The sequence below is a fragment of the Mustela putorius genome, unplaced genomic scaffold (genome assembly GCF_011764305.1).
Source record: "Mustela putorius furo isolate JIRA1106 unplaced genomic scaffold, ASM1176430v1.1 tig00001130_pilon_pilon_pilon, whole genome shotgun sequence".
Lineage (NCBI taxonomy): Eukaryota > Metazoa > Chordata > Mammalia > Carnivora > Mustelidae > Mustela > Mustela putorius.
Window position 1 is genome coordinate 2,338,475 of NW_025421584.1, and position 27,070 is coordinate 2,365,544.

The 27,070-nt window shown below is 45.7% G+C and overlaps 1 protein-coding gene across 6 annotated transcripts; it reads right to left on the reverse strand.

Moving 5' to 3' along the window:
• Positions 1-226: 226 nt before the first annotated feature.
• MAP3K8 (mitogen-activated protein kinase kinase kinase 8) lies at positions 227-27,069 on the reverse strand. Of its 6 annotated transcripts, XM_045087425.1 has the most exons (10): positions 24,208-24,515; positions 22,328-22,469; positions 22,003-22,228; positions 19,715-20,073; positions 12,820-12,987; positions 10,216-10,477; positions 8,474-8,580; positions 3,538-3,690; positions 2,467-2,713; positions 227-1,330 (listed from the first exon to the last, which is right to left on the reverse strand). In XM_045087425.1, the coding sequence occupies exons 4-10, from the start codon at positions 20,048-20,050 to the stop codon at positions 1,200-1,202; spliced, it is 1,404 nt and encodes a 467-aa protein (XP_044943360.1). In that variant the 5' UTR covers positions 20,051-20,073; positions 22,003-22,228; positions 22,328-22,469; positions 24,208-24,515; the 3' UTR covers positions 227-1,199. The 6 variants fall into 6 exon arrangements, with proteins under 6 accessions (XP_044943360.1, XP_004758032.1, XP_004758035.1 ...); XM_004757975.3 differs by lacking the exons at positions 22,328-22,469; positions 24,208-24,515 and adding an exon at positions 25,835-27,069; XM_004757978.3 differs by lacking the exons at positions 22,328-22,469; positions 24,208-24,515 and adding an exon at positions 24,557-24,695.
• Position 27,070: the final 1 nt, after the last annotated feature.

The window sequence follows — 27,070 nt, forward strand, 5'->3', positions numbered from 1 at the left end:
AGAGAAGTAGGCAGAGAGAGAGGAAGGGAAGCAGGCTCCCCACTGAGCAGAAAGCCCAATGCCGGGCTCAATCCCAGGACCCTGAGATCATGACCTGAGCTGAAGGCAGAGGCTTAACCCACTGAATGTTCTATGCTTCCTCATGATACACATTCTCCTCCAACCTATATCCCAACCTTCATAACCCACCCCCGGTCCCAGTCGAGAATCACATTCATTCCAAGAATGAAGGCAAAATATGGAGTTTATTCAGTTGGTCTGACCAATTACATTGGATGTAAGTGTTGGTTTCATTGGCCTAATGTAAAAACATACTTTAAGTGGGCATATTCACAACGTTAAAAATATAGGTATAGGTAAGAAAGATTCATGGAGGCATTTGATATAAAACATACACAGTATGCTATTTCAATACACAAATGCTTGGAAGGAAATAGAGTCAGAAGAGTTACAAAAGTAGATCATTGAGAATTTAGAAATGTTTCCATTTTTCTTACAGGTCACATTCTCATCCTTCGGGATGTACAGAAATTATGTGATTTACACAGTTTTATCCACATTCAAAACATCATGTTTTAAATGGTTTAAGCATAGCATATACAGTACAAAATGTTTCCATAGGAACATAACAGAACCTGTCACTAGTGGCCCACAGTGAGACGGCCCCTAAATGAACAGCCATTTTTAAGACACGAGTCCAGCTTATTGCTTTAATATTCAAGTTGTTCTACTCACCCAAAATATAAGGACTTTAATTTACACTAGAATCTACCTACAAAGGCTCAAGGCATTATCATATAATATACACCAATATACACAAAACAACTATTCTGAGTTAAATAAAGTTCCCAGACTTAAATCAGAACCAAGAACAGTAATTTCAGGCTAGGACATTATCCTCATGATCTGTAATCTTGACATTTTCTGAGCAAAGTGCACAGTGAATGGAATCAGCCACCAGAAATGATCCTTCTATGAACTCGCAACTTCCTTTGAGTTTGTCACACCACCTACCAAGGCAGCTTCCCGAATCAAACCCAGGGGAGCCACGTGGAGTCACATTCATGGATTACAGGAGGCCACGTTGCCCGCTGACGGATGGCAAGATTCAATATACAGAGCCCGGTTCGAGTCCATATAACCAGCTTCCAGGAGCCCAATGCTGAGTCTTAATTACTCAGAGCAAATGACGCCATCAATCAGCCATATTCTAGGGTTGGTGGACCCCGTACAAGGTTGAAATAGCCAGCCAGGGCCCCCAGATCTATGTAAAGAGAACGCTGCCTCCTCAGCATCTCCGATTCCTCAGTACTTCCTGTGCATGAAGAATCTGGAAAGGGAAACATTAAAAAAAAAAAAAAAACAATGAATGGCCAGGTAACATGCTCAATAAACACCTGTTTCTTCTGGGGGAAAAAACAACAAAAAACCTTGGCCCTAATCAAACAGCCTTTCAAGCTATAATTTTTTTTTTTAAGATTTTATTTATTTGGCAGAGAGAGCTATCACAAGTAGGCAGAGAGGCAGGCAGAGAGAGAGGGGGGAGCAGAGAGAGAAGCCGAGCAGAGAGCCTGCTGTGGGGCTTGATCTCAGGACCCGGAGATCATGACCTGAGCTGAAGGCAGCGGCTTAACCCACTGAGCCACGCAGGCGCCCCTCAAGCTATGGTTTTATTAAAAACCTGCAGACTTAGAGTTACAGACTGTGGGCTAGTTTATGTAATCTGACGTAGACGAAAGGGTTCAAAAAAGGTCAATGATGACAAGAAATTAGCTAGAAATTCTGGTGTATTTTCCAACACCCCAGATGGTTCTCTTCAAATACAGAAAGGTCAGACAAGAAGAGGATGAAATGCAAATAAACATTCCAGGCTTGACATCTGGGCTTGGACCTAAATGGATTAAGAATGCCACAGATTTTAGTAATAAAAATAGAAACCCCCCCCCTGCATATTCAATGTTCCTGGAATGTGCACTGACTTTCCTATGTGGGAAAGATTCATAGCTGGCAAGAAGACTTGAAGCAGAGGAAGACAAAAATGCAAGTTGACTTCAAACTCAGTATTTTATCTGCAGAGCAGTGCCCTGGTGTCTCCAACCAAGGACTGGAGTGGTTTACCGTAATTGAATGAAACGGAACCCTGTTCAGAACCGACAAGCAGGACTGCCAGGCCTGATTTGTTTTTTAAAGGCAAAAGATACTCCCTGGTGCAAAAAGCAAGTAAGAGGCAATTTTTAAGAACTATTGTTACCTACGTTTGCCCTGAAACATGTTGTGATTTGCTGGCCAATTAGCCGATCTTTTTATTTTTTATTTTTTTTTTTTAATGCTTTTGCTAAAGTTCTTGCTGAAGTTTTTCCGAAAACGTATGGCACTCAAGAATGCCTTCGTGAAAGAGGTCAGAAGGATGAGGTAGTTGGAAAAAGAAGGGAAGCAAGGGGCACTGCCCACAGCAGGTGTCCATACCCGCTATGTTCTCCGGAAGCTCCAGCTCCTTCCTACTCAGCAGCCTCTTCCGCTCAAAGAGGGCAGAGTCCAGACTCTGACAGCGTGGCTGATCCTCTCTGGGGGGGTTCAGGGCATCATGTTTGAGCAGGTCGGCTGCACTCGGGCGGTGATTGGGGTTCCTCTCCAAGGCAGCCTCTATCAGCAACCTCATGCCAGGACTGCAGTCGTCTGCGATATCTTCCAACGGAGGCGCCTGTTTGTGGATCTAGCAACACACCAGCTCTCTTAGCACCAACCATATGGAAATATACCCTCACCAGTTCAAGCGTTCTGGTGAACAAGATCTGGAAAGTCATTTGTTTCCCATTACACACCCTGCAGTGGAAATGGTCATACCTGCCCACAAGTTTCCCTTTAATTTTATAAGCACCCCGAGCGAAACCCATCCTTTGGGTTAATGATGTTCAAGGGTCAGGGCGCTGTAATGGGGAGGGATCCGCCCTTTGACCTCTCAATGGTAAAACGGAAACTGCACATTTCATTATGTCTAGTCTGGCTTGGGGAACCAAAATCTCGTATCTCCTCTCCAGAAGTGTTCAAAGAACGTTATCTTCTCTGGCTCAGAGATTGATGCCACTCAGCTTCTCCTAAGTGGCATCTTATGAGTCATGAATAACAGAAGAGCATAGAATCTTTGCCCTGTGCATGTTTCAGCCAATTCCGGCTACAACAGCAATGCCTTCCTTGCAGGAATGGGACCTGCCTCCCTGTGGGGAGAACTTTTTTTTTTTTTTTTTTTTTTGACAGAGAGAGATCACAAGTAGAGAGAGAGAGGAAGGAGCAGGTTACCTGCCTAGCAGACAGCCTGATGTGGGATTTGATCCCAGGACACTGAGATCGTGTCCCGAGCTGAAGGCAGAGGCTTAACCCACTGAGCCACCCAGGCAGCCCCGTGGGGAGAACTTTTAGCTCCACCCCACAAGTCATGAGTTCACACCATCCCACTTGGGTGTGTTACAAAAGGGGCAGCAGCCCTCCTGAGCAGAGGGAGCTCCCCCGTACCCTCGGCGCTGGCTGACCCCCACTTACGATGTACAGGTAGGAGGGATAGGCTGAGCGAGGGTAGCGCTTCACCCAAGGCGGGGTGCCCGTCTGCATGTGGATGAGTGTGGCTCCCAGGCTATAGATGTCCGCTTTGGTTGAATGACCTCTGCACAGGATCACCTCTGGGCTCATGTAAATCTAAAAAAGAAGCAGAAACCGTCAGTCTGACTCTCCCCTGTCTGTCTGGGTGTCCATTTCCCTCACCCAGTTCTGGAAGCTGGCACACCCGCCTTTACCGTATTTACAGGATGTTTCAGCCCCCCAGGAGACCATGTCCCTGCTGTTCTCCCGGAAGCTAGGGAAAGGGACACAGACACCCTTGGGGGAGGGGGGAGGCATTTTCGCCCGAGGCTTTCCTGCAGCCTCATGAAGAACACCGCTTTTCCACATGCTGGACACAGAGACAGCCCCAGCAGCCGAGAGCCTGCTGCCGAGAACCCACCTGGGAACCCCCGACGTGTGCATCAAGGTTCTGGAAGGCACTAACCGAGGCTTAACTTCCTTATTAAAACATCAGTTCTAGGTGCCTGGGTGGCTCAGTTGGTTAAGAGTCGGCCTTCAGCTCAGGTCATGATCCCAGGGTCCTGGGATCGAGTCCCACATGGGGCTCCCTGTCTACTGGGGAGCCTGCTTCTCCCTCTGACCCTTCCTCCCACTCATGCCCACATGACCCCATGCTCTCTCGCAAAAATAAATTAAAATATTTTTTAAAAATATCAGTTCCTTTCGATATTTAAATGGACACTACAAATACATTGCTTCACTTCAGGTTTGTCATTAAATTGCCAAATCCCTAACTATCTGCAGTGATATAAGGTGGCAGAGATCCCCGGGGTAGTAACACCGATCACACGGGAGAGAAGCACTTCGAGTGGAATGCTTTAGAAATGGTCCTAATTGGCCGTTTATACAAACTACTTCTTATTTCTACCTCCCATGTGGCCTGGTGGCTAACTACTGAACACATGCCATTTTAACCACGTGTAGGTTCTGTTTGGTTTCATGCTGGAGAAGCAGGGCAAGTTTCAGAAATAGCTTCTCTAGGAAGTCTTTGCTTGTAAACATAAAAAAAGAAAAAAGTAAACAAATGCCAACCAATGATCCGTATTTATGGCTGGTACAGAGACGTACAGTAAGTGGTTAAAATCCTAATTATCGGGCGCCTGGGTGGCTCAGTGGGTTAAGCCGCTGCCTTCGGCTCAGGTCATGATCTCAGGGTCCTGGGATCGAGTCCTGCATCAGGCTCTCTGCTCGGCACGGAGCCTGCTTCCCTCTCTCTCTCTCTCTCTCTTTCTGCCTGCCCATCCATCTACTTGTGATTTCTCTCTGTCAAATAAATAAATAAAATCTTAAAAAAAAAATCCTAATTATCAATATTTAACATTAAGAAATGTTTATGCTGTCCATCATTTGACTATGGAGAAAGGGATAAGTGTTCCTGGAATATATTTCCGAGTCAATACATTAAAAAAAAACTGGCTTACAAAACCTGGGAAAATGTCCCAGTTTCCCCATCCTAACCATATTCAACACCGTCCCCCAACACCCTTGCTGGCTGGCTTGCTTTCGTTCCCGTGCTCATCCTGTCTGTCTCACCAAACAGGCTCAGCTGAGCCCCTTGTTCTCAAACATGTCCTGAAGTGAACACAGAGCCTTTGGGTCCCAACGGACGTTCTTACTAAATATAATCACAAAGTTAAACAACAAACGCATCGGGAAGGATTAGCTGTCAATAGAGGAAGTTCATCTCCTCCTGGCTTGCTTGCCTTCCTAAGCAAATAATCAGGCAAAGTAGTTACGGTTGGTGTAACCCGCTCTGCACACAGCGTGCTGGAGGATTCTGGGGACCATTCATTTGGGGATGCAGTGTCCTGCGTACCTGGGGACGTGGCTGATTGCCCCCCCACCCCAGGCAGTTCCCCCAGCACTCCAGGGCTCGGAACCCTGGCTTCTGCAGGCTCTACACGAGCCAGAGCAGCGGGCATGGTGTTCGAGAACTTTTGGGGTTGGCTGACTACAAGCATGAAAAAGGCTCAGTAGGAACCATGCGAGGCTCTCTGGGACCTGCACAGCCTCGGGCCCAGGCACCAGAGCAGGGGAAACTATACATCCGTCTGGGGGGGGGGGCAGGTCAAAGCACTTCACCTCTCAACACATTTATTAGAAAGGTGTTGCCTGTGTGCAAACACACATGCATGGATTACATGTTAACTTGTATGAAGGAAGCCCAAACACAGACTCAGAAGAAAATAAGAATTTTTTAAAAAGAACCACGCTATAAAAATAATTCTAGGGGCGCCTGGGTGGCTCAGTCAGTTCAGCATCTGACTTTTGATTTCAGCTCAGGTCATGATCTGAGGGTCGTGAGATCGAGTCCCACATCAGGCTCCACAGTGGGTGGGGAGCCTGCTGAAGATTCCCTCTTTTCCTCTCCTTCTGCCCCTCTACCCCAGTCCCTCTAGCTTAAAAAAAAACAAATCTATTCTAATTAGTTATTTACATTCATTATTTATTCTTTCTCTGTGTGATGTAATTAAAAAATGATACATTAAATATAAACCAGATTAACCCTGTGCTTATATTGTATGGTCACAATCTAATGTTCTGAATATGAATGCCGGGCGAAAGATCACACAGAGGGAACCAGAGTTTGCACTTGGAATCAGATGTCACCTACACCCCTGTAGCGGCCAAGTGATCAAGTTCCAGCGGGAAGTAAATCTCCGTGGTTGACTTTGACTAACAGCATCTCACTGGCTCTTTAAACAGGAAGAGTTAAAACAAACTTGCTGAAAGCGTTCAATGGTGCTTTCACAACCTTGCTCATTAGCAAACTTGTACTTGGGAGCACCACACAGACAGTAAATGCAGGCTGATTCGAAGAGAATTTGTCAATCTTTAACATTCAAGTCAGTTTAGCGCTTTGTAAAAAGCAATTTACATTTGCTGAGAATAACTCAGTCTAAAGACTATTTAGGAATAACCACTATGTTATCATCTCATGCTCAAGCACACACTCTCTTTCTGGTAGACAGTCCTAGGGAGGGCATTTCTTGGTCCAGCCGTTGCAAAATGTTCGATTTGATCACACTGCCGGGAAGAGAAAGGTATTTTCTCTCTTTAATACCATAAATAGTTTGTTTCTCAAACTGGCTCCAGGAAAAAGAGTAGAATGTCACATATCTGAACTTCGGATTAATGCCAAAATATGCTGAAACATTTTCCAAAAAAAACATGTCTGAAGCATGAAGTCTTATTGGATTTTGTGCTTCGGTGAAGTAGTCTTAAGATCTGGGGACTAAAACATTCTTTTTAAGAAGTCTACAGTTCTCTCTTCTAGAAATCATTCTGCTCAAAGACAACTATCAAGGGTCCTCCCTCAGGCCTTTTCCAGAATAACTTTAGTAATACCAGCAATTTCTTCTGCTTCCCAGGAGAGCTCGAGAGAGTTAAGAAAAAGCTGATATAAACTTAGTTTCCAACGATGATTATTTGTTTGTTTTTCTTCTGAAGTCGGGTTCGGTGCAATATACCTACGAGCTAGACTAAGGGCTTGGTTGAATACGAAGACTGACCAGACAATATATTTTTTTTAATTGTATTTATTTAACTGAGGGATGGAGAGTATAAGCAGGGGGAGGGGCAGAGGGACAAGCAGACCCATCACTGAGCACAGAGCCCAACTTGGGACTTGATCCCAGGACTCTGGGATCATGACCTAAGCCGAAGTCAGATGCTTCATGGACTGAGCCATGCAGGTGCCTCCAGACCTGGTAATCTTAAGGCAAAGGCTCAGTCAAGTGCCCTCTCTCCATCTGCTGTGGGCACTTAGAGCAGAGAGAGGGCATGGGGCTGGCAGGCTCTGATAATTAAGCATGGGCCAAGGAGGCAGTTTCTACCCCTATTTTCCTTCCCAGTTGCATCCAAACCCATGCCCATCATAATCCACTATGCACTTAACTGTTGCTTTTTTAATAATTGAGGAAAATTTAAAATAGGTTCTCTCGCCAAAGAGCGGGGGTTGCTAACATACCACCAAGGGCATTGCTAACTCCATGCCTGATTCCCCCAACAGCCTGACAGACAGTGATGCTTGACTGATGCTTCTACATGAATCCACCATTCAGCCCAATCAGGTATATGTGAAATTAAATGTATTATTTGCAAGCCCATGAATGCATTCCTTGCAATCTCATTTATATTCAGAGAAGTTTTTGGTTTGGTTTGGTTTTTGCTTCACAAATGAATTAAATATTAGAGCTAGTTTATATCTTTAAATACAGTTTATTTGTGCCATAATAAATTTGAGGTTTATTATAGGCTCTCTATAAAGATAAGCCTAAAAAGTTGTTGGTCCTAAACATATATTATAAACAACTATGACAATTATGACTAATTGAACCAAAACATATTCTTATGTTATATTAAGAATGTAACATAAGAACTATGTTATATTATATACACATATAATATGTAAAGATATATTATATAAGAATATATATAACATACATTTATACTAAGAATATATACATTAGTTATATTAAAATGTTACACAGTAGTTAGAATTCAGACTCCAAAGAAAATTGGATTAAGTCCCAGATCTGGCACTAGCTGAGTAATTTGGGCACTTTATTTGAACTTCTTCAAGCTTATTTCCGTATTGTAAATAATAGAATTTGCCTATGATAACAGTATTTACTGATAATAGGGTTGTAACAAGGATTAAATAATACAATGCATTTAAAATGCTAAAATTAGTACTTGGCACAGAGCAAGTGCTCAATAAATATGCTTCAATGATAATAACATTTGATGCAATGGTTTTCCTCTCCTTTATTGTCCTTTCTGCAATAACACCAGAACATTTTTAAATTTTATTCTTAAAGATAGACAGTGACCTTTCCTGTGGGAATAGAATTACCTCTGTTCCGCGAAGGTCCTTAGGAAAGTAGACATCTTCAGTCATTTGAACACTTAGGCCAAAATCCACCAAAACAGCTTTTGTAGACATGAAGACAATGTTGCTAGCTATAAAGAGGGGATATTTCTTTAGGATAAAATTGTCTGTATACCCATAAATAAAATAAAAACATCATCTAAAGTAAGCCCCAAACCAGAATAGACTGAAATGTGCTCCCTACTGAGATGACTATATTATATCAAGAGGAGGGTTAATCCAGGTGAGAATTCAAATGAAAAGCACTTCAGATGTGCCAAGAACGCAGTTAATGTGGGCGTAAATGTTTGCACGCAATAATAACGCTTGAGAGACAATGGCCAAGTCATGAAAGCAACCTAAGGGTCCACAACGGATGATTGGAGAAAGGAAATATGATGTCTGTGTTTACGCATATACAAGAGACTATTATTCAGCCATGAAAAAGGATGGAGTTCTGCCTTTTGCAACAACATGGATGAAACCTTGAAGATCTACGTGAAATCACTGAGATAAGTCAGGCAGAGGAAGAGGAATACTTTGTGTAATCTAAAACAACAAAACTCATAGAAACAGAGAACAGATCATGGTTACCAGGGGCCGAGGGTGGAGGGTGTGGGGAAATGCAGTCATGGCGTACAAACTGCCAGCGATAAGATGAACAAGTTTTGGGGGCTATAATACACAGCACAGTGACTACAGTTAATAATGTTGTATTATAGGGGTGCCTGGGTGGCTCAGTGGGTTAAAGCCTCTGCCTTCGGCTCAGGTCATGATTTCAGGGTCCTGGGATCGAGCCCCGCATCAGGCTTTCTGCTCAGTGGGGAGCCTGCTTCCTCCTCTCTCTCTCTCTGCTTGCTTGTGCTCTCTCTCTCAAATAAATGAATAAATAAAATCTTTTAAAAAAAATCTTTAAAAAAAATGAATAAATAAAATCTTTAAAAAAAATAAAATCTTAAAAAAAAATGTATTATATATCTGAAAGTAGCTGACAGAGTAGATTTGAAAAGTTCTCCCCATACACACACAATTATAACTGTGTGAGGTGATGAATGTGTTAACTAACCCGGTTAGAGCAATCGTTTTGCAATATATACCTACGGCAAATCATGACATCGCACACCTTAAACTTACACAAGGTTAAGCCAGTTATAGCTCAACAAAGCTGGAAAAAATATTATCATGCTCTCAAGCTGTACTTTCAAATTCTAAAGTCAAAGCCTATTATTATCATGCCACTTTCAAGTAAAGTTTTGTCAGTTCAATGTAGCATTGATTATGAAGGGGTTGGTCATGGGTCTTTGTTGTGTGTTTCCCACCATCTTACTCCTAGAAAGCAGTCAGTGAAGGCTTGTTTAATGAATTATTACCAAAATGGTATTCAGAATGAAAAGGCTCTTTGTTTCTCAAAAACTATGTAACTCTGAGTGTGTTTTAAAGTGTATTTATTAAAGACTTATGAGAAAGAGCGTAGCCAGTACTTAATAGATATGTGGCCGTGATCTTCCACAATTGGATAATCACCCTTCCTCATGACTTGGAAAGCTTTCATGATCTCGTTTGATGCTGAAACATGTTTCAGGAACACAGGGGAGGAAGGTGGAAAGTGCTTGAGGGCAGCTGTCCTCCCCAGCACCAAGGATCCTCAGACTGAAGAGAGGAACCCATCTACCTCTTGTCGGGCTCATCTCTAAGCCAAAAAGTTTACACATCCAAAGGTAACTCACGTTTAATATCATGATGAATCACTTTCTTTGAGTGTAGAAAATCGAGTCCCTTGAGAACATGCTTTGTGACCCAAATAATTTCAAATTCCCTCATTGGTCCACAGCTCTCCAGTTTCTCGAGAACAGACCCTCCCTCGCCGGCTTCCATAAAGAGGTGCACGGTTTCACCCCAGAGCACAGCACCATATAACTCAGCAATGTTCTCGTGACGGAAGCAGGCCTGGATTTCCACATCAGACGGCTTAAACTGATCTACCGGAATCTAGAACACAAACATACCAGTAAGATTCTAGACAAAAATATATATGAGATAGGTCAACTCACAAACCAAAGGGCAAATAAATGCCTTTGAGGATATCATGATCTGCATGAAATTATGCTGCCAAGTTAAAATCTGCCCCAAACCCGCTTTTACATGGTGTCAGCTTTAGGTAAATGGTTCCAAATAAGAAAATAAGAACAAAATATAAAATATTATTATCATTTAGAATGAAGCAATCCAACCAAAGAATCATTTACAATTGAATCAAAAGAGAGATCATTTCCCATCTATTTTACGTGTAAAATCTATGGCACCTAGATTTTAGGTTGTCTTTTCAATATTTCCATTTGTCATGAAATAATATTATGTCTTTGGAACCCAACTCATGCTCTGACAATGCATTTAAAACCTATTCTAAGGAAAATAAAAAATCAATAATAAAGAAGTAGATCTTTCAGTGCAGATAGATAGGGAATGTCTCCAAAATAAGATATCAGATAAAGAAAGCAAGATACAGAAGTACAGGTATTATGCTCCCATTTTTAAAAAATCTCTTAATCTATACATAATACATGTCCATAGAAATTTTCTGGAAAGATGTATAAGATCTCATTCACAGTAGTTGCCTCAAGGAAAGGGATCTCATTCTTCAGCCTACATTCTTTTGAATCTGCTAGGGGGGTTGTTAATCATTTTACATGGTTTTCTTTTCAAGAAAAAAAATACAGCTTAAAAATTAAATGTAAGTGTTCTAGGGAAAACAAACCCACAAATGTATTTTTCCATGCCTTTTGTGATGAAATTGTAAAACAGATCTTTCTAGAATGTCACTAGATTCTTTTAAAAGAATTGGAATATGTCTCTTCTAAATGAAAGCTTCAAATGGCTTATTATAATATCTCCTTGTTTTCTTTTGATAACAGATACTCTAGCACATATTTATAAAGGAACAAATGAGGCCAATACATTGTTGCTCTTTTTTTAAATTCCAATAACATAGACTAAGGCCATATTCAGCAAATCCAAAGGGAGTTTATTTTCTTGCACTCCTAAAAATCTTTACAGTGAAACAGACATACTAAAAAGCGTGAAACTGGTTACATAGCAAACTCAATGAATTTTCAACTGAACACACCCACGTCACCACCATCTAGATCAAGAAACAAAACTCTAGGGACGCCTGGGTGGCTCAGTTGGTTAAGCAGCTGCCTTCGGCTCAGGTCATGATCCCAGGGTCCTGGGATCGAGTCCCGCATCAGGATCCTTGCTCGGCAGGGAGCCTGCTTCTCCCTCTGCCTCTGCCTGCCTCTCTGTCTGCCTGTGCTCACTCGCTCTCTCTCCCTCTGTCTCTGACAAATAAATAAATAAAATCTTTGAAAAAAAAAAAAAAGAAAGGAAACAAAACTCTACCGGGCCCCCAGAAACCCTTTCCTGACCTCTGCCAGTCACTGCCCAGCAAGGGCACCTCCTGTCCTGACTTCCACCAGCACAGATTTGTTTCACCTCTCGAGGGCCTGTACAGAAGTGGAATCTCATAGAGTAGGTCTTACTTGGGATCTGGCTATTGGGGCTTAACATATCGTGATGAGATTCATCTCCATTATTACAACGGTAAACCTTTTTTTTTTTTCTCTTTACTGTATAGTATCCCACTATGTAAGTATACCACACTGTAACACCTGGAGAATTTCCAGTTTGGGACGATGACAAAGACTGCTATGATGAAGAGTCAGTACATAGCCTTTGGTGAGCACGCATGCGTGCTTCCTGGGGGTGCCCACGGGAGTAGAACTTCTGGGTCACAGGGTGTGTACGTGTCCAGCCTGGACAGTCTTGCAAAGCAGGGACGTCTCAGAAATAAAAAGAGAAGAGATGGGGTCTTTGCAATAATTGGTCTATTTACATGCAAGCCTTTCATCTGCAGTCTTGCAAAGGCTGCGGCCTTCCCAGTTTTGGGTTCTCTGCCTGGCTCCCTCCCCTGTGGCTGGGATGAGAGGTGCACACGGATCTGCTCCTGCAGGAAGAGCACCCCTCCTTCCCACCCTGCCCCAAGAGGGATGATGTTATCCTGCTCCTGCTAAAGAAGCCAGCAACGTTTTCTTTTTTATCGAGGCAAACTCAATTAAAACCAACTACGCACTTAAACAGACTTCGGGGCTGAGCAGCCCCAAGGAGCAAGCAAATCAACGAAGAAGAAAGAAGAAGAAGAAAGATGTCTTTGGACAGGACGCTCTTTCTTACATAAGATCCAGCCAAATGGTAACCGGCTTTGAGTAAAGCAAGCTAACAAGGGCCACGATGCCAAACACATACGTGCAGGATGTCTGGTATAAACTACGTACCAATTTACACGCCATTCTTTTCTTAGTCTTTATATCTTGGGCTAAGTACACTTTTCCAAAGGCCCCCCGAGGTATGAAATCAGAGCCAATATTCCGATAAGTCAGCTTCCAGGGGATGAGGAGAACATCAGAGTCTATCTGATAGCGTCCATTCTGGGGAGTGATTACCTACAACAAAACAAACAGGCAGGAGGGTGAGAATTTCAGCAAACTTCTCTTTTAAGACCCACCCTCCAGAAACTGGTTACTTTAGATCATAAAGACACACCTTCAGAGACTGGTTACTTTAGATCACATTCCTCCTGGCCGTGTTTGAAATTAATGTCACTGTTGTGTAATCCTAACAGTGTAGAGAGACTATATTTAGAGTTTCAGCAAGCCAGAGAAAGCATGTAACAGAAACACGTCCCTAGTCAGACCTGATCGTATTTCCACCTCCCGGTGAGTAATTAATTGTCAAAATTTTAAAAATTATTTATCTAAGGGAGCGTGACTACCATGACCAAAAGACTGAAAATAAAGATTGCATAAATATAAACTGTGAGGGCAAGTTGACTTGTCTCCAATTAAAATGCGCTAACCTGTTAGTCTGCATAGCTATTACTCACAAATGACGCATAGAGAGAGAGAGCATGGAAATAAACTGATGATCATAGAGGATTCTGGAAAATAAGGTGTTATGCCAGAGCTATGATTTGACAGTACTACATCAATACAGTAAGCGGCAGAATTATTTCACATCTACTTGCTCGCTTGGTATTTTCCAAGTGCAAAAAGGCACCGGGCACTGTGTCTAGAAGCCAGCTCTGAACAAGAGAGAGGTGACCTTTCACCTCCAAGAGCTCCCAAACAGGCCAGCACTTGGAACAAGAGGTTTCAAAAACAAGTTGACTCAAAAATTAAAAGACGTATATCCCGGGAGCAGTGTGGCTGCTTTTGTTCAAACTCAACAAACCGGACATTTAAGGTCTGTGTAGTTTACAGCATGTGAAGTAGACCTCAATTTTAAGAGAGTACAAAAAAAAAAAAAAAAAAAATTACAAGGACGGATAATTATAATGATAAATATGAAAATAAATTAATAAGATATGTTGTTATGAGTTAGAACCTGCAGCACATGCCTAAAATATGTTTAAAATGTTCTCTCGAGGGGAACTGAGATTCAAAAACACAAGGTTTTCCCCGGTGTAATTAGCAATATTACGACTTCAGATTATGAATTCGGGAATCGTGAAACTATGCAAGTGACACTAAAGCTATTTCAAGCGCAGAAGAGGCTGAAGGGGAATGTAGACCACATGGGACAAGAATGAACACCCGATTCCTCGGCAGATGTGCGGGCCCCTTACCGGGCCACTGCCGCCAGAATAGCTGTCATCGTCCCGGGGTTATTCATTCGGGCTCCAGGACTGCTCATCAGAGCTGTCCCCTACAAACAGATGCATGGCTCTCTTAGGGAACAAGCAGGGGACAACTCCAGCCCTTGGAGAAGTGAAGTCACTGCATTTATTTATTATTTTTTAAAGATTTTATTTTTATTTTTTTGACAGAGAGAGATCACAAGTAGGCAGAGAGGCAGGCAGAGAGAGAGAGGGGAAGCAGGCTTTGTGCAGAGCAGAGAGCCCGATGCGGGGCTCGATCCCAGAACCCTGAAATCATGACCTGAGCTGAAGGCAGAGGCTTTAACCCACTGAGCCACCCAGGCCCCCCTGTCACTGCATTTAAAATGAAGTATTTACTGAGCACTCCCCTGGGCCAGCTCCCGCATGGAGCAGGAAAACGAAGAACAGCGCAGGGTCTTGGCTTCCTGGAAATATGACCTCCATTCAAGAAGTGTGTCACCTCAAGTTACTGGAGGCCTCTTTTAACAGCACGCGAAGCACGCGGTAAATGTAGTCCCTTGCCACATTTAGACAGAGCCAGCCCACAGCACTGGACTGTACTAGCTCATCACCTCGTTCTTGTTACTTTGTTATCAAGTATGTACATTTCCCATTTTGCCTCAGCTCCTGCTAGCCACTCCTGTTCCCTCTGTGAAAGCTTTACTCTTGTCCCACTCAACCTATGACAGCCCCGTCTGACCCCAAGGATCAAGAAGAGTCATAGCGCTCCTACACGGAGCGCTAATTAGAAGGCAGGCACCGTGCTCGGCGCTCATCAAGACCTCCCAGTGATCCTGGGAGGGAAGTATTATTTTCATCCCCACTTTACAGATGAGGAAAACTGGTTTCAAGAGGTTAAGTACCTCACTAGACAAAGTCAGGATTTGAACTTGGGTCTGTCTGACCCCACAGCCTTCTTGTGTGCCTTCTATCTTCCAGAAGATAGGAATTAAAGCTCACCCAGGAGCGAAAGCCAGTTACTAAAAGCCTACATTTACAAGTCACTGAGCCCCTCAGCCTTCGCCTGCTTCGATGGAATACTGCAAGTTCCTTCACCATATTTGACCAGCTCCCGTGTTCTGGGGACCATCCTCCAAAGGCCAGTTCTCCCTTGATGATGGGGCCCAATGCATACAGTGTGATATGCGAGCCCAGACTAGTCAGCATCTGTTGCAAAGCCCTGGGTTCTTCCCCCTAGCCCTAGAGACCTTCCCTCTTTGGATTTGCAATGGGGTTTTTTCCCCCTTTCTTCTTCTCTTAGTGGCCCTACCAAATACTCCTATGGAACTCTATGCCACTCGTGCCTGCCAATTCTCCAGCTTAACCAAAGCCACTATCAAGTGCAGATGTTATAAGCATGCTTTTGATTCCCTTCTCCAGACTAGTGTCACTGAACACTGCTGGGCCCAGGAGAAGGCCTTGAGGAAAATTGTTGGGTACCTCATTAGGAATAAAGTCCATCAGGAACCTGTATGATAGAGCTGGTAGACATAGATACAACCTTGGGCTACATTAAAAGAGGCACATTATCTAGAACGAAGGTAAAGGTGGCTCTTTCCTACTCTGCTGGTCACATACAAATAAACTGCCATGTTCAAGTTCGGGGCTGTAAGGCAGGCACTGACCCAGGCTTGGGTTCAAAGGGTACGGCCCAAGTGGAGGATGAAAGTTAACCCTCCAGTAAGTGACGAGTAACAGACACAACGAGAAGTGTTTGTGACAGAAGCGAGAAGATGTGGGGAATATGCAGGTCTTAAAATATTGGAAAGACCGTCCTAAGGAAGGAGAGTAACAATTGTTTATAACGACTACCACAATGGCTGTATCCTTTCAACACTCACTCTGCATAAACAGGTCCCATGCATGCATTATTTGTCCTACATAGCAGCCCCAGGGAGTGAGTGCTAGGATGTGACCCATTTCACAGATGAGTAAACTGAGCCGTGGACGGGTGAATAGCCCAAAGTCACCCAGCTAACTCATCTCAAAGCTGAAATACATACCCAGGCACCATAAGTCAGGGGCCCGCACTCTCACACTATTCAACATCCATCCATACTTTCTTACAGCCAAGAAGTAGGATGAGGGCTAAGGAGAGTCAGAGACGGATTTTAGTACAATACCCTTAAGGGAGGGCCTTACTGCAATCAGAATTGGCTGACTTTGAAATTAAATGCCCCAGTATGTGATAAATGCTTTGTCACAGGAGATTATCAGGCAGAGACCAAAATGTTCCAACAACTATTGGATATGATGATCGGGTTATGTAAGCTTCAGACAGAGGGCTTGACTCAATTATCTTTAAGGTTTTTTCCAACCCTGAGAAGCCAGGACTCCATGACTAACCCCTGAGGAACAGCATTCCCGTATCTCACACCCGTATCTATGAGCGAGCCCTTTGGGGGCCTTCGGGTCCCCACCTAATCACCAGTGAGTTCAGTGTGTGCTACCTATTTTTGGTTATTCATTCCCCACTCTGGGTGTGAATCGGTCTAGAGTGTGAGTAACTCATAGCACTCTCATACCCAGCAACGCCTAGAGTGGTCTCTTAAAGGTTCTTCCCCAGGTCCAGCTGGATGTTGGTAGAATCTCTATCAGATACTATTTTTAGAAAAAGAGCACACATTTGCATACACGTGCAGACCAACAATTTACATACTTATGCTACGGGATAGTTTTGTAATTCCTGATCCTCCACCCTGTCTAATTAGCTCCACGGGCATTATGGTTGTTGGGTGCCAAGAGCACACCAGGTCTCTCTGCCCCTGGGCCTTTGCACATGCTGTTCTCTTCATCGGGAAGACTCTCCACTCTCCATCCCCTTTATCTGGAAGACTCCAACTCAACAGCTCAGGCATCAACTCCTTCTGGGAGCCTCTCTGGCAGTCTCTCTTCCCTACTGGACACATGAGGTGTCCTGTCTGAGCATTCCCCCAGCAATCAGGGTGTAGTTGTATTGGGAAGTAGCACACCACATGATAATTGCCTGTTTACTTGCCTCGGGCCTTCACCAGAAGACTCTTCCATGCTGGGTCCGTAGCATCTGGAAAAGTACCGGATATACTGTCGCTATCTGACCTACGTCTAGCAAGCGAATGGGTGAAGACTTGAATGAACGTATTTGGTCCATATACAGATGCACTTTATAGATCAAATTTACCTTGGAACCAGTGTGCCTTTTGGTAACGAGCAATCCTCTTTTTAAAGCAGAGAGACAGACAGCAGCAAAGGAAGCCCAGAATGGAAAAATCTTCACTGGGTCTCAGGGGGAGGGCCACAGGAAGACAAAGGGCTCAAACACAGGATTGGTTCCAAGGAGAGCCCCATGTGAGCATGAATGGGAGCCAAAAGCAAACCAGGCCTCCTTCAACATCTTGTCTCAGACTGCCAAAGATCAAACGTGGCAAGTCACGATTCCTATGCCATTATGTACAAAGCATGGGCCTGGCGCAGGTTACTTGTAGTCATGGGATGTATCCGATTCTTAAGCTTAGTGACAGAAAGTGTCTACCACAGCCCCGAGAGTCATCAACCACCGGGATGATTTGCCCAGTGGGGCACGGTCTACATTCCTGCGGGTTTTGAGGTTCTCCTGTTATTCTATTCTGGTTGTAAATCTTCTTGCTTCATACTCTTGAACATTTTTAAATTAAAAATCTTTTTAAAGTTTTAAAGATCCCTGCTTTTATGATATGTCCTATTCTTATATTTTTCTCCTGAGTACATGTTTATTCACTTACAGAGCATGGACTCTAAGGCGGAGACTGACACTGTTCTACTCCTAGGCTTCGCTGATAAAATTTCCACTTCCATGTAATCTCTTTGTTTTTGCCTTTTCTGCATTGTCTTTTTTTTTTTTTTTTAACTCCAAAACCTTTAGGAAGCAATTTCTTTGTATTCCTTATAATTTTCCAGAATTCTCTTCTGTACATTCCCAGTAAAGTTTTATGGCCCATCTCTCATCAGTCTGATGGGTCAGGGGAAACGTACACAAGTTTCTACATATTTACGAGCAAAAATATTTTGATTACCTGCAGGTGTTCCTTTAAAATACCGATTTAAATAAATACACATGTGAGGAAAAAAAACACAAAGGAAAGAAAAAGACATCAACAATTGTTTCTTATTATAGATCATTTTTAACCAGAGTTCTCCAGCTCTATTTTAGTTAAGAAAATCAGGTAGGGCTCCTTGTTCAATATTACTTCCATGTATAAGAAGAAATGATACTCTCAAGGTAAAGTACTTAGTCAACTACTAACCACAGTTTGATATATCCAGACCAAAGCAAGTCATGCAGCTATGCAAAATGTAGCCTTACTCCAAACTGAGCTGGACCTAAACACAACTGGCTTCTAACAAAACAAAAAACAATTTACCACATAGCTGACCTAAATTACTGTGTTGTTTTCAACTGAATGAATGTACTACATTAAAAAAAAAAAATTAAGTACTTTGTCCAGATTCTAATTGTTCAACACTGACCCTCTCCCTACATTAGCCATTTTACCCATAGATGCACCAAAAGAAAAGAAGTCACTTCCATCTTGCACATTTTGCAAGTAACTACCTCCCCTTTGCAAAAAGTCCTTTTTGAAAGATTAGACAACCTCTAACCAACACCTATGTTGACCTCTGACATATTAAGACTGTCAGAATCCGGGGCACACCCTAACACATCATCTGATCAACTATTGTGACAACGTGTTGTCACAATATTTTGGATTATTTGCATACTTGGTATGACTAAGGAAGTACCTCGTTTGTCATTCATACTTTGCCAATTAAAGAGAGTGAATCTGTGCATAGCTATTTACTGCCTGCAAACTAGATTTCTGCAAGAACTGAAGTTGGGGGGGGACACCTGATTGGCTCAGTGGGTTAAGCCTCTGCCTTAGGCTCAGGCCCTGAAATCAGGGTCCTGGGATGGAGTCTCCTTGTGTGCTGGGCTCTCTGCTCAGTGAGGAGCCTGCTCCCTGCCCGCCCCACCCCGCCCCTGCCTGCCTCTCTGCCTACTTGTGATCTCTGTCTGTCAAATCAATAAATAAACTCTCAAAAAAAAGAAATTTAAGAATTGAAGTTAGCCAGTATTAATACTGTGACATTCCAAGACGGGACAAGAGAGGAACAAAAAATTCCAGCTTTCAGAAATATTGGTTAAAGATAAAGTATGACTCCCCTTTCAGAGGAAGGATCCTCATTAAGTCTTCTTCTGTCTACCCTATGAATAAGCTTCGTAATGAACTGTTCAGTTAAAAGACGTTCTTCATAATTACCTATTTGTACACTATCACTGACGTATGGAGAAGACTCTTTACGTGGAACGTGGAATGAAGACCTTTTTTGCATCTTTAACACGGAGGTGATTCTTACAGATACTGTGTTTTCAAAAGTCGCACCTGGTAGCCCATCTAAGCCAAGTTTAATTGCACCCACCCCCCCACCCCCGCATTACAGGAAGCTGCAGGAGTAAAGCACTCAGCTGATCAGGGGGGAAAAAAAAAAAAACATACCATGTTTAATAAAATCCCCGATTCCTGCGGTCGGTGTCCATAAAAACGCTTTGCAGTGTTGGATATGTGGTTTGCGAAGGCCAGCAAGTCCTCCACCGTTCCGTATCTGACCGATGACAACAAAGGCACCTCCTGGCCACTGAGCAGCAGAGACTCTGAACGCTCCTCATTTTCATTGCTGTCTTGACACATGGTCATGAGACTGGGCTCGTAAACTGCTGGCTCTTCGCTGGTGTAAAGATTCTCCATAATGTCTATTACATCGGACACGTTCAAGTGCTTAATTAATAAATCGATCTCGTCTTTGTTGTCACTGCCGGTGCTCATGTACTCCATCACTGTTATGCTTTCTAGAGAATCTGCAGAAGAAAAAGCAAACACTTAAAGGTCCCCTGTTCGTATCTGCCTGTAAGATCAGTGGGAAAACTGACAACAATGGCTTGGGAACGGGCGACTGTCCGGGCGACTGTCCGTACACCTCTGTTTATAAAATAAGGGCTCTGTGTCAACAGTGTGTCTAAATTCAAGTTGACAGATGGTGAAGAAAGGGGCCTTAGATAACCGTTAGTCCTGCCCTCCCCTTTGCAGAAGGGAAACCTGAGATCCAGGGAACTGACTCCTTACTAGCTCACTGAGCTGGTGGCTTTGGCTGTAGCCACTGAAAACAAACTTTCACTAAATAGAAACACAAATAAGAGCCGCTCAGAAAGCTGAAGAGCTGAGGCTCCTGCTCCTTGACAGCTCCCAACTCTACCGCTCCCCCCAAGGGGGCAACCCTCCCCACAGAGGTTTGTCTGTGGCTTCCAAGCCCTGGGTGACTTTACAGAAAAAAGAACCTTTTACTGGGGCGCCCTGGGGCGGGGAGGGGGGTTGTTCAGTCAGTTTAGCAGCTGCCTTCAGCTCAGAACATGATCCCTGGGTCCCCACATTGGGGCTCCCTGCTCAGTGGGGAATCTGCTTCTCCCTCTCCCTCTGCTGCTCCCCACTGCTCAGGCTCTCTCTCAAATAAACATACAAAATCAAAAAAAAAAAAAAAAAAAAAAAAAAAAAAAACCTTTTTTTAAAAATTTAAAAAAAAAAAAAAAAAGAACTCTTTTATCAAATTCAGGAGCTAACTTGCAAATCTAATTCAGGCCCTAGAGCCAAAAGCCTGTAAAATGCATTGGAATCTAAGGGAAGATGACAGGTCAAGTTTCAGGAGTAATTCTGATGCAAATAAGTTCAACTGCTCCTTTAGACCCGGACTGCAAGCCTCAAATCTGCCTGCCAGCTACCTGTGAGAAAGAGGAAGTTAGCCTGTAAATCAGCTGTCTCCTCCTGAGACCAGAATTCTTTAATAGTACAAAGCATGTACCCTCAAAAACCCAAGAAAGTGTATGTAATATTTAGATCAATCACTTTCTCGAAGTTGTGGTATTACAAAGAGGCCAGGACAGCCAAATCCATCCTAAGCAAGACACAGGAAAGGCCAATACTGTACTAGCCAATACTGTGTGCTAGTTCTTGTGTGCAAATCAGGCCCTCCAGCTTGGGATCTGTAAATGAGAAAAAGAAGGTAAACCCGGAGTAATAAAATGATGCTGTTTGTTGCTCAAGATTTTAGAAATATTCCATTCCAGAGGATTAAAGATAAAGGGATTTAAGATATCTAAGAGAATTCAGTTTATCTACATAAACTACTTAACTCCTCAAAGCCTCTCTGATAGATGCTTCTGCTTCTTCAAAGCACAAACGTTTAACACATTCATTACTCAGTGCCCAAAGCCATGGGCCTGGGGAGTTGGGGGGGACACCTGCTGCTCTCCTGATGCTACCATGCCACCTTTGGCCTCTGAGCCCATTTCTTTTTTTTTTTTTTTTTTTTTTAAGATTTTATTTATTTATTTGACAGACAGAGATCACAAGTAGGTAGAGGGGCAGGCAGAGAGAGAGAGAGGGGAGGAAGCAGACTCCCTGCTGAGCAGAGAGCCCCGATGTGGGAGCCAAAGGCAGAGGCTTACCCCACTGAGCCACCCAGGCGCCCTGCTCTGAGCCCATTTCATCTGAGAAAAGCCGGGGGCAACCTAGTGACACTGTTCACTTACTTGATGACCATTTCCTGATGGACAAGCTGTGTCCACAGGAAGCACGCTACCTTGCACACGGCAGTCTGATATTCCTTCTCCACTCAGGCTGCTTGGGCTGGACTCCCAGTCCCCTCCTTCACTGCCTACAGAATCCTGGGTGGGCACCTTACCCCCTCTGCACCTCGACTTCCCCTATCTGTGAAATGGAAGAACAGCACCTACCTCATAAGGCGGTTGTGAGGTTTAAAGAAGTTCAGGTGTGTAAGGTGTCTGGTGCAGAGTCAAAACACTCTGGCATCTCTAGTCGCAGGTGTGTGCACAACACACAGAAGTACTGAGTCACACTCCTGGCTTTGCAGATACTGCCTGGGCCTCCTTTCTTATCTGCAAATCAGTTGTGGCTACCTGTCCCCTGGGCTTCTTCACAGTAAGGTTGTAAAGGGTGTTTCTAGAACAAGAGACAAAGACAAAAAGGCAAAAACCTCTGAAATGCTTTGCTAGCTGTTAACCACAGTCACATCTAGACAGCAAAGGAAGCTCCGCTCACAGATCTCCTGGGTCTTTGAGGGAGACTATGATTTGGGCTCCTGGAGTCTTGAGTTAGGAAAGGAATTGCTTAGGTTCAAGGAGGAACATTCTACTCTGCTTTCATTGGGCCATTCAGTTGCAGTTTCTGCTTGTAGAATTTGCTGAGAAAAGGAAGTTAAAAACAAAACCAGCCGGATGGAGGACTCCACTGGCTGAAAAGTTCCAAGGCTCCAGGACTTAGCTAATGGCTGGCTGGAGAGAAAATAAAGTTCCCAGGAGTAACATGACTCAAGAAAGAAAAAAAAAAAAAAAAAAAAAAGTCCACACTTTTCTACCGGTCAGCTGATCCAGAGAGGAAAGACAGGTTTTGATTTTGAAGTTCTGCAGAAAGTCTGGAGCATTTATATGTGAAGCCTAGGAAGTCTGAATGCACACCCCCCCAAGTTTTGTGCCCAGGGCAACTTTGGGGAGGAAGGAAGGAGCAGCAGGGAGAGGGAGAGGGGAGGAGGAGGAGAAGGGAGGGAGGCAGGGGAGGCGGAGGAGTGCAGGACACTGATGCTAGGGATAATTCCTTAGCAACAGCAGGGCTCCTGTCACGCAGATCAGCACACCCCAGCCACCCTGATGACCAACCCTTCTGGTCATTCTAAATGTCCCTGCAGAAAGCCTCAGCACTTTCAGGCCTTCATTAGGCAGACAATATGCTAGTGATTTCTGAGTTATACAGATCAGTACTCATCTAGAAAACCCGGTGATTGTGAAGGTACTCTACTTGACCGATAAAGACTCTTCCCCCACGTGGTTTACAATAAAAATCCTCATAAAATCCCCACTTGACCGTGGAGTACACAACTACAACCATCTTAGAAATGGAGAAATGGGCAGATATTGTCGAAATGATTTGCTTCGAGTTATTTCAGAAATCAGCAATAAACCGAGAGGAAACTCTGTTCCTATTCATTAATGTTACGCTCAGGGCTACTTCCAGTTACATATGCAGAAGTGGAGAAACTCCTAGCAACGGTGCTCGGAAAAAAAAAAACCAAGATTATAGATATAAACCTCTGCCTAACAAAGGATAATTATACCTTTGGTTACTTCCCATTTAATAGATTTTCCTGCCAAAATAGTACGTTGCCCCTCAGGGCACATCTCTTATATTTTTCGCCAAAAGCCCCAGAATTAGACATTCTAGCCATACTGCTTCAAAAACCTCTACACACCTCAACTATCCAATTTCCCTTATAAGAAAAAGGCCTCAAGGGCCAGCGGCCACAAGTAGGGCACACAAACCTCAGTCCATCAGAGAGTTGGGTGGGGGGCGGCTGTTATATTCCTCTCAGCAAATACACGAAACAGAGGACACAGATACCTAATGCAACTCTACGAGTGTTTCTTCCCCTCTTTTTTTTTTTTTTAATTAGGAGCAGTTCTTTATTCCGTGCCAGAATGTCTTTCCCAAAAGTGAAATGGCCGGTTCTCTCGAAGACAGCTCCTGGCCTTCCTTGTTAACTTTTGGGGCTATCCCTGTGCCCGCCGTTCTTCTTTCTAAGCGTCACTCTCCACCCAGAGCTAGAAGAATTTCCGAGTCCCGATATCGCATTACGACCGGGAAATATGCATGAAATAACCTTTCTCTACCCCCCCCCCCCACATTCTTCCTTACACCGAAGCCCAGCTTTCACGTTCTGGGGAAGCGACCCTTGAGTCACAGGATAGCGTCCCGGTTACATAAGCATGAAATTAAGTTTCGGCTCTTCGAAAGGTTCTCTGCTCCGCCAACGGCCACCCCCACTCCCCTCCTCGGATTCTTTAAAGCCTGGGGAAGCCGACCAAGGGCCTGTAATTTATAAAAGCCCCCACGATTTGGGCTGGCGGCAGCCTCGGAGGCGCACTCACCGGCGTCGGCGGCGGGGGAAGAGTGCAGCAGGCCGGGCGGTGCGCGCGGCGGGAGGCGCGGTGACAGCGGGGCTCTGTGTCCCCGCGCACTGCCCTGGCGCGCACTGCTCGCGCGTTAGGGATCCGGGAAGGAGGAGGAAAAGGGAGGAGCCGGAGTCTGCACCCCGTGAGACCCTTGCGCAAGGTGCTTTCCAGCTGTGCCGACTGCAGCGGCGACCCGCGGAAGCGCCACAGCGCGGGCGGCGGACACGCCCCCATCCTTAGAGCCGGGGAGTGCGCCCGGCGGCCGGGGGCGCCCTGCAGGGCTGCGACCACGGAAACACCCAGAAGCCCCCGAACGGAGGGTTACCTGGCAGGCGGAGCGCTGCAGCCGCGGCCCCCCGACGGCTCGGGACGCTGCTGGTGGCCCAACCGCCGGAGTCGAGCGAGGTCCCGGGGCAGCGGAAGCTGGAGCCCGCGCGACCGACCCCGCAGCGTGGCTCGTCGTCCGTAGCGGAGTGCACCAGTGAACGCGGGGCCTCCAGCCCAAGCGGCCCGCCCAGGCCGCCCTCGTCCGCCCCTGACTCACGGCGTCTGAGCCGGCCGAGGGGCGGCGCAGCGGACGCCAGCTGCCGCCTCCCCGCCTTTTCCATTTCCCCTTTCGCTCCGTAAACAGAAAGAGGCTGCCGCGTTGCGGGGAAGCCGGAGCCCCGGCTCTGGGAAATTCCGCCCCCCCCCCTCCGTGCGTCCTCCGGGCGCCCGGGCGGAGCGGGAGGCGGGACTAGGGGGGGGCGGAGCTCAGCGCGGGGAGGGGCGCCGGCCCAGCGCCGGAGTTGGGACTCGTCACGCCACCTGAGGGGCCAAGGACAGCGGCCGCGGCTCCAGTCCGGGGCCTGGGACACTTGGGGAATTTCCCTCGGACCTGGGGACCCGACAATCTGGTGCTGTAAGGTGCCCCGCGACCGCGCCTCTGCGCCCCTTCCTAGTCCCGGATAGAAGATGGTGTTTCCTAACGTGCCGGCGCCTCCGCGCTCCTCCAGTGTCCCAGGCCGCGACGGGGAGGGCGAGCGGCCCTGGCCTTTCCTGCGCCCACCTCCAGCGCCCCGGAGGACCGAGGCGCTGTGGGCTTCCCGCCTTCTCCCAGAACCGCGTCCGTGCGCACGCGGCGGGTAGCGCGGCTCGGCCCGCGGGCGGGGAGTGCCAGGATCCGCGGTCTGCGCGCACGGCCTCCCGCGTGAAGGCTGGGGGGAGGTTCCCACAAAGTGGGCCAGAACCCCGCGGTGTAGCATCTGGAGAGTCGGGCCTATGTCCCCCGCTAGCCAAACCTGGTTTCGTTCTCTGCAGCCTTTCTTGGAACGGGTTTATTCGGCGGCGCCGTCCCATTACGAAATGTACCTGCACGGATCGCCCTCTCCTTACCCCGACTGCCATTGTGGGGTTTTCTGCAGAGTTTGGGAAGATCAAAGTGTGTTCACAGTATTCTTCCCTGTTGAATGGAAATTGTTTCCTCCAGGTGAAGCAGGAAGCGAGTTCTAGGGAAAATAGCGCCTCTGTCTCCGAAATCCGCTCTGCTGGGCATTCCCAGTAGCTGAGTCGAAACTCACCACCCCCTCGCCCCTCAGTACTTCCCCTAGGAGCAAGCACCTACCATAAGCCAGACATTTTGCAAGACGGCCCGGAGAAAGAATGTGAGGTGGATATTCTCTAGGTCTCGCCGACCCGGACGTTGGGCGTCCCCAGGCAGAGCCCAGATTCAAACGCCCCAGAACTCTGAGTCCGCGCGCGGTCCTTTCCTGCACCCACTGTCCTCCTACCTCCGCGGTTTCAAAACTTCATCGGACTCGCTCTAGAGCTTTCCACGTTGCTTCTGTGGAACGTGAGTTGCTGTTTCGATACAGGAAAGTCCTACGAAAATTGCTGATGGACCTAGGCTAGCTTAGGTGAGGAGCAAGGCCCTCGCCGAAGGACCTTAACTCCCGTCCTTTCTTTGTGTTTCCGGTCAGGCAGGGCTGAGGCTGAAAAAGTGACGAGCAGAGGAGCCCATCAGTAAAAGTGCGCGGAACGAGCAGCTAAAACGGCCAGGACTGACGGACGGAGTCGGCACTCAATCGCCAAGCCCCCAATTATCTTAGTTCCTGGAGTGCTGGTGACACGAATAACGCGGGACGCGTGTCAACCCCTGGAACCTTCCAGGCGGTCTCGGGCGGTGAAGGGGTCCCCAGCGGCCGGAAGAGAAGCCCTTCTAGGCGCCGGGCCTTTTTCTAGTTTTGGAGGGAGGGACTAACTTTGTCCCTGGAACTGGGGAGAGGCAACGTGTGCTGAAAACTGAAATCCAAAGGGCTCTAGCTTTTTCTTTGGGAACCAGGTTGTGCCCTTGTTATCTCTAATGGTAACGTGAGAGACGGAGAGACGTCCCTCCCTCATCTGCTGTCTTTGAGCAAGGAGGGATGATCTTTATAAGGATTTTAAAAATAGAAACATGGAACCACTCCCGCTTCCACCCCATGAATGAGCTCATTGAAACCACGCCTTACCTTCTGGGAACTAAGTGTTAGCCTTACTTCCCACAAAGAGGTCCCCCAAATACAGCTGCATTTTAGGGAGCTGGTGAGATGGCTGCCCTGGCAGGGTGTTCTGGCTGTTCACAACCTGTGGGAGAGCAGATTTCATTAGGTGGGGCGAATTAAGAGGAAGTTTAACTTAAACCCATTTTTGAAAGTCTAACAAAGTAGACTGAATCCGGTGTCCTGGAAGAAGTGTCCCGGAAGAGGCTGGAGATGGACGAGTGAACTGGCAAGAAAAAGTTTGCAGACTGCTTGCCTCTTTTTGGTCAGGACTCTGTTGCAATAGACTTGCAAAAGGAATCCCGCTTTTTTAGGAGCCT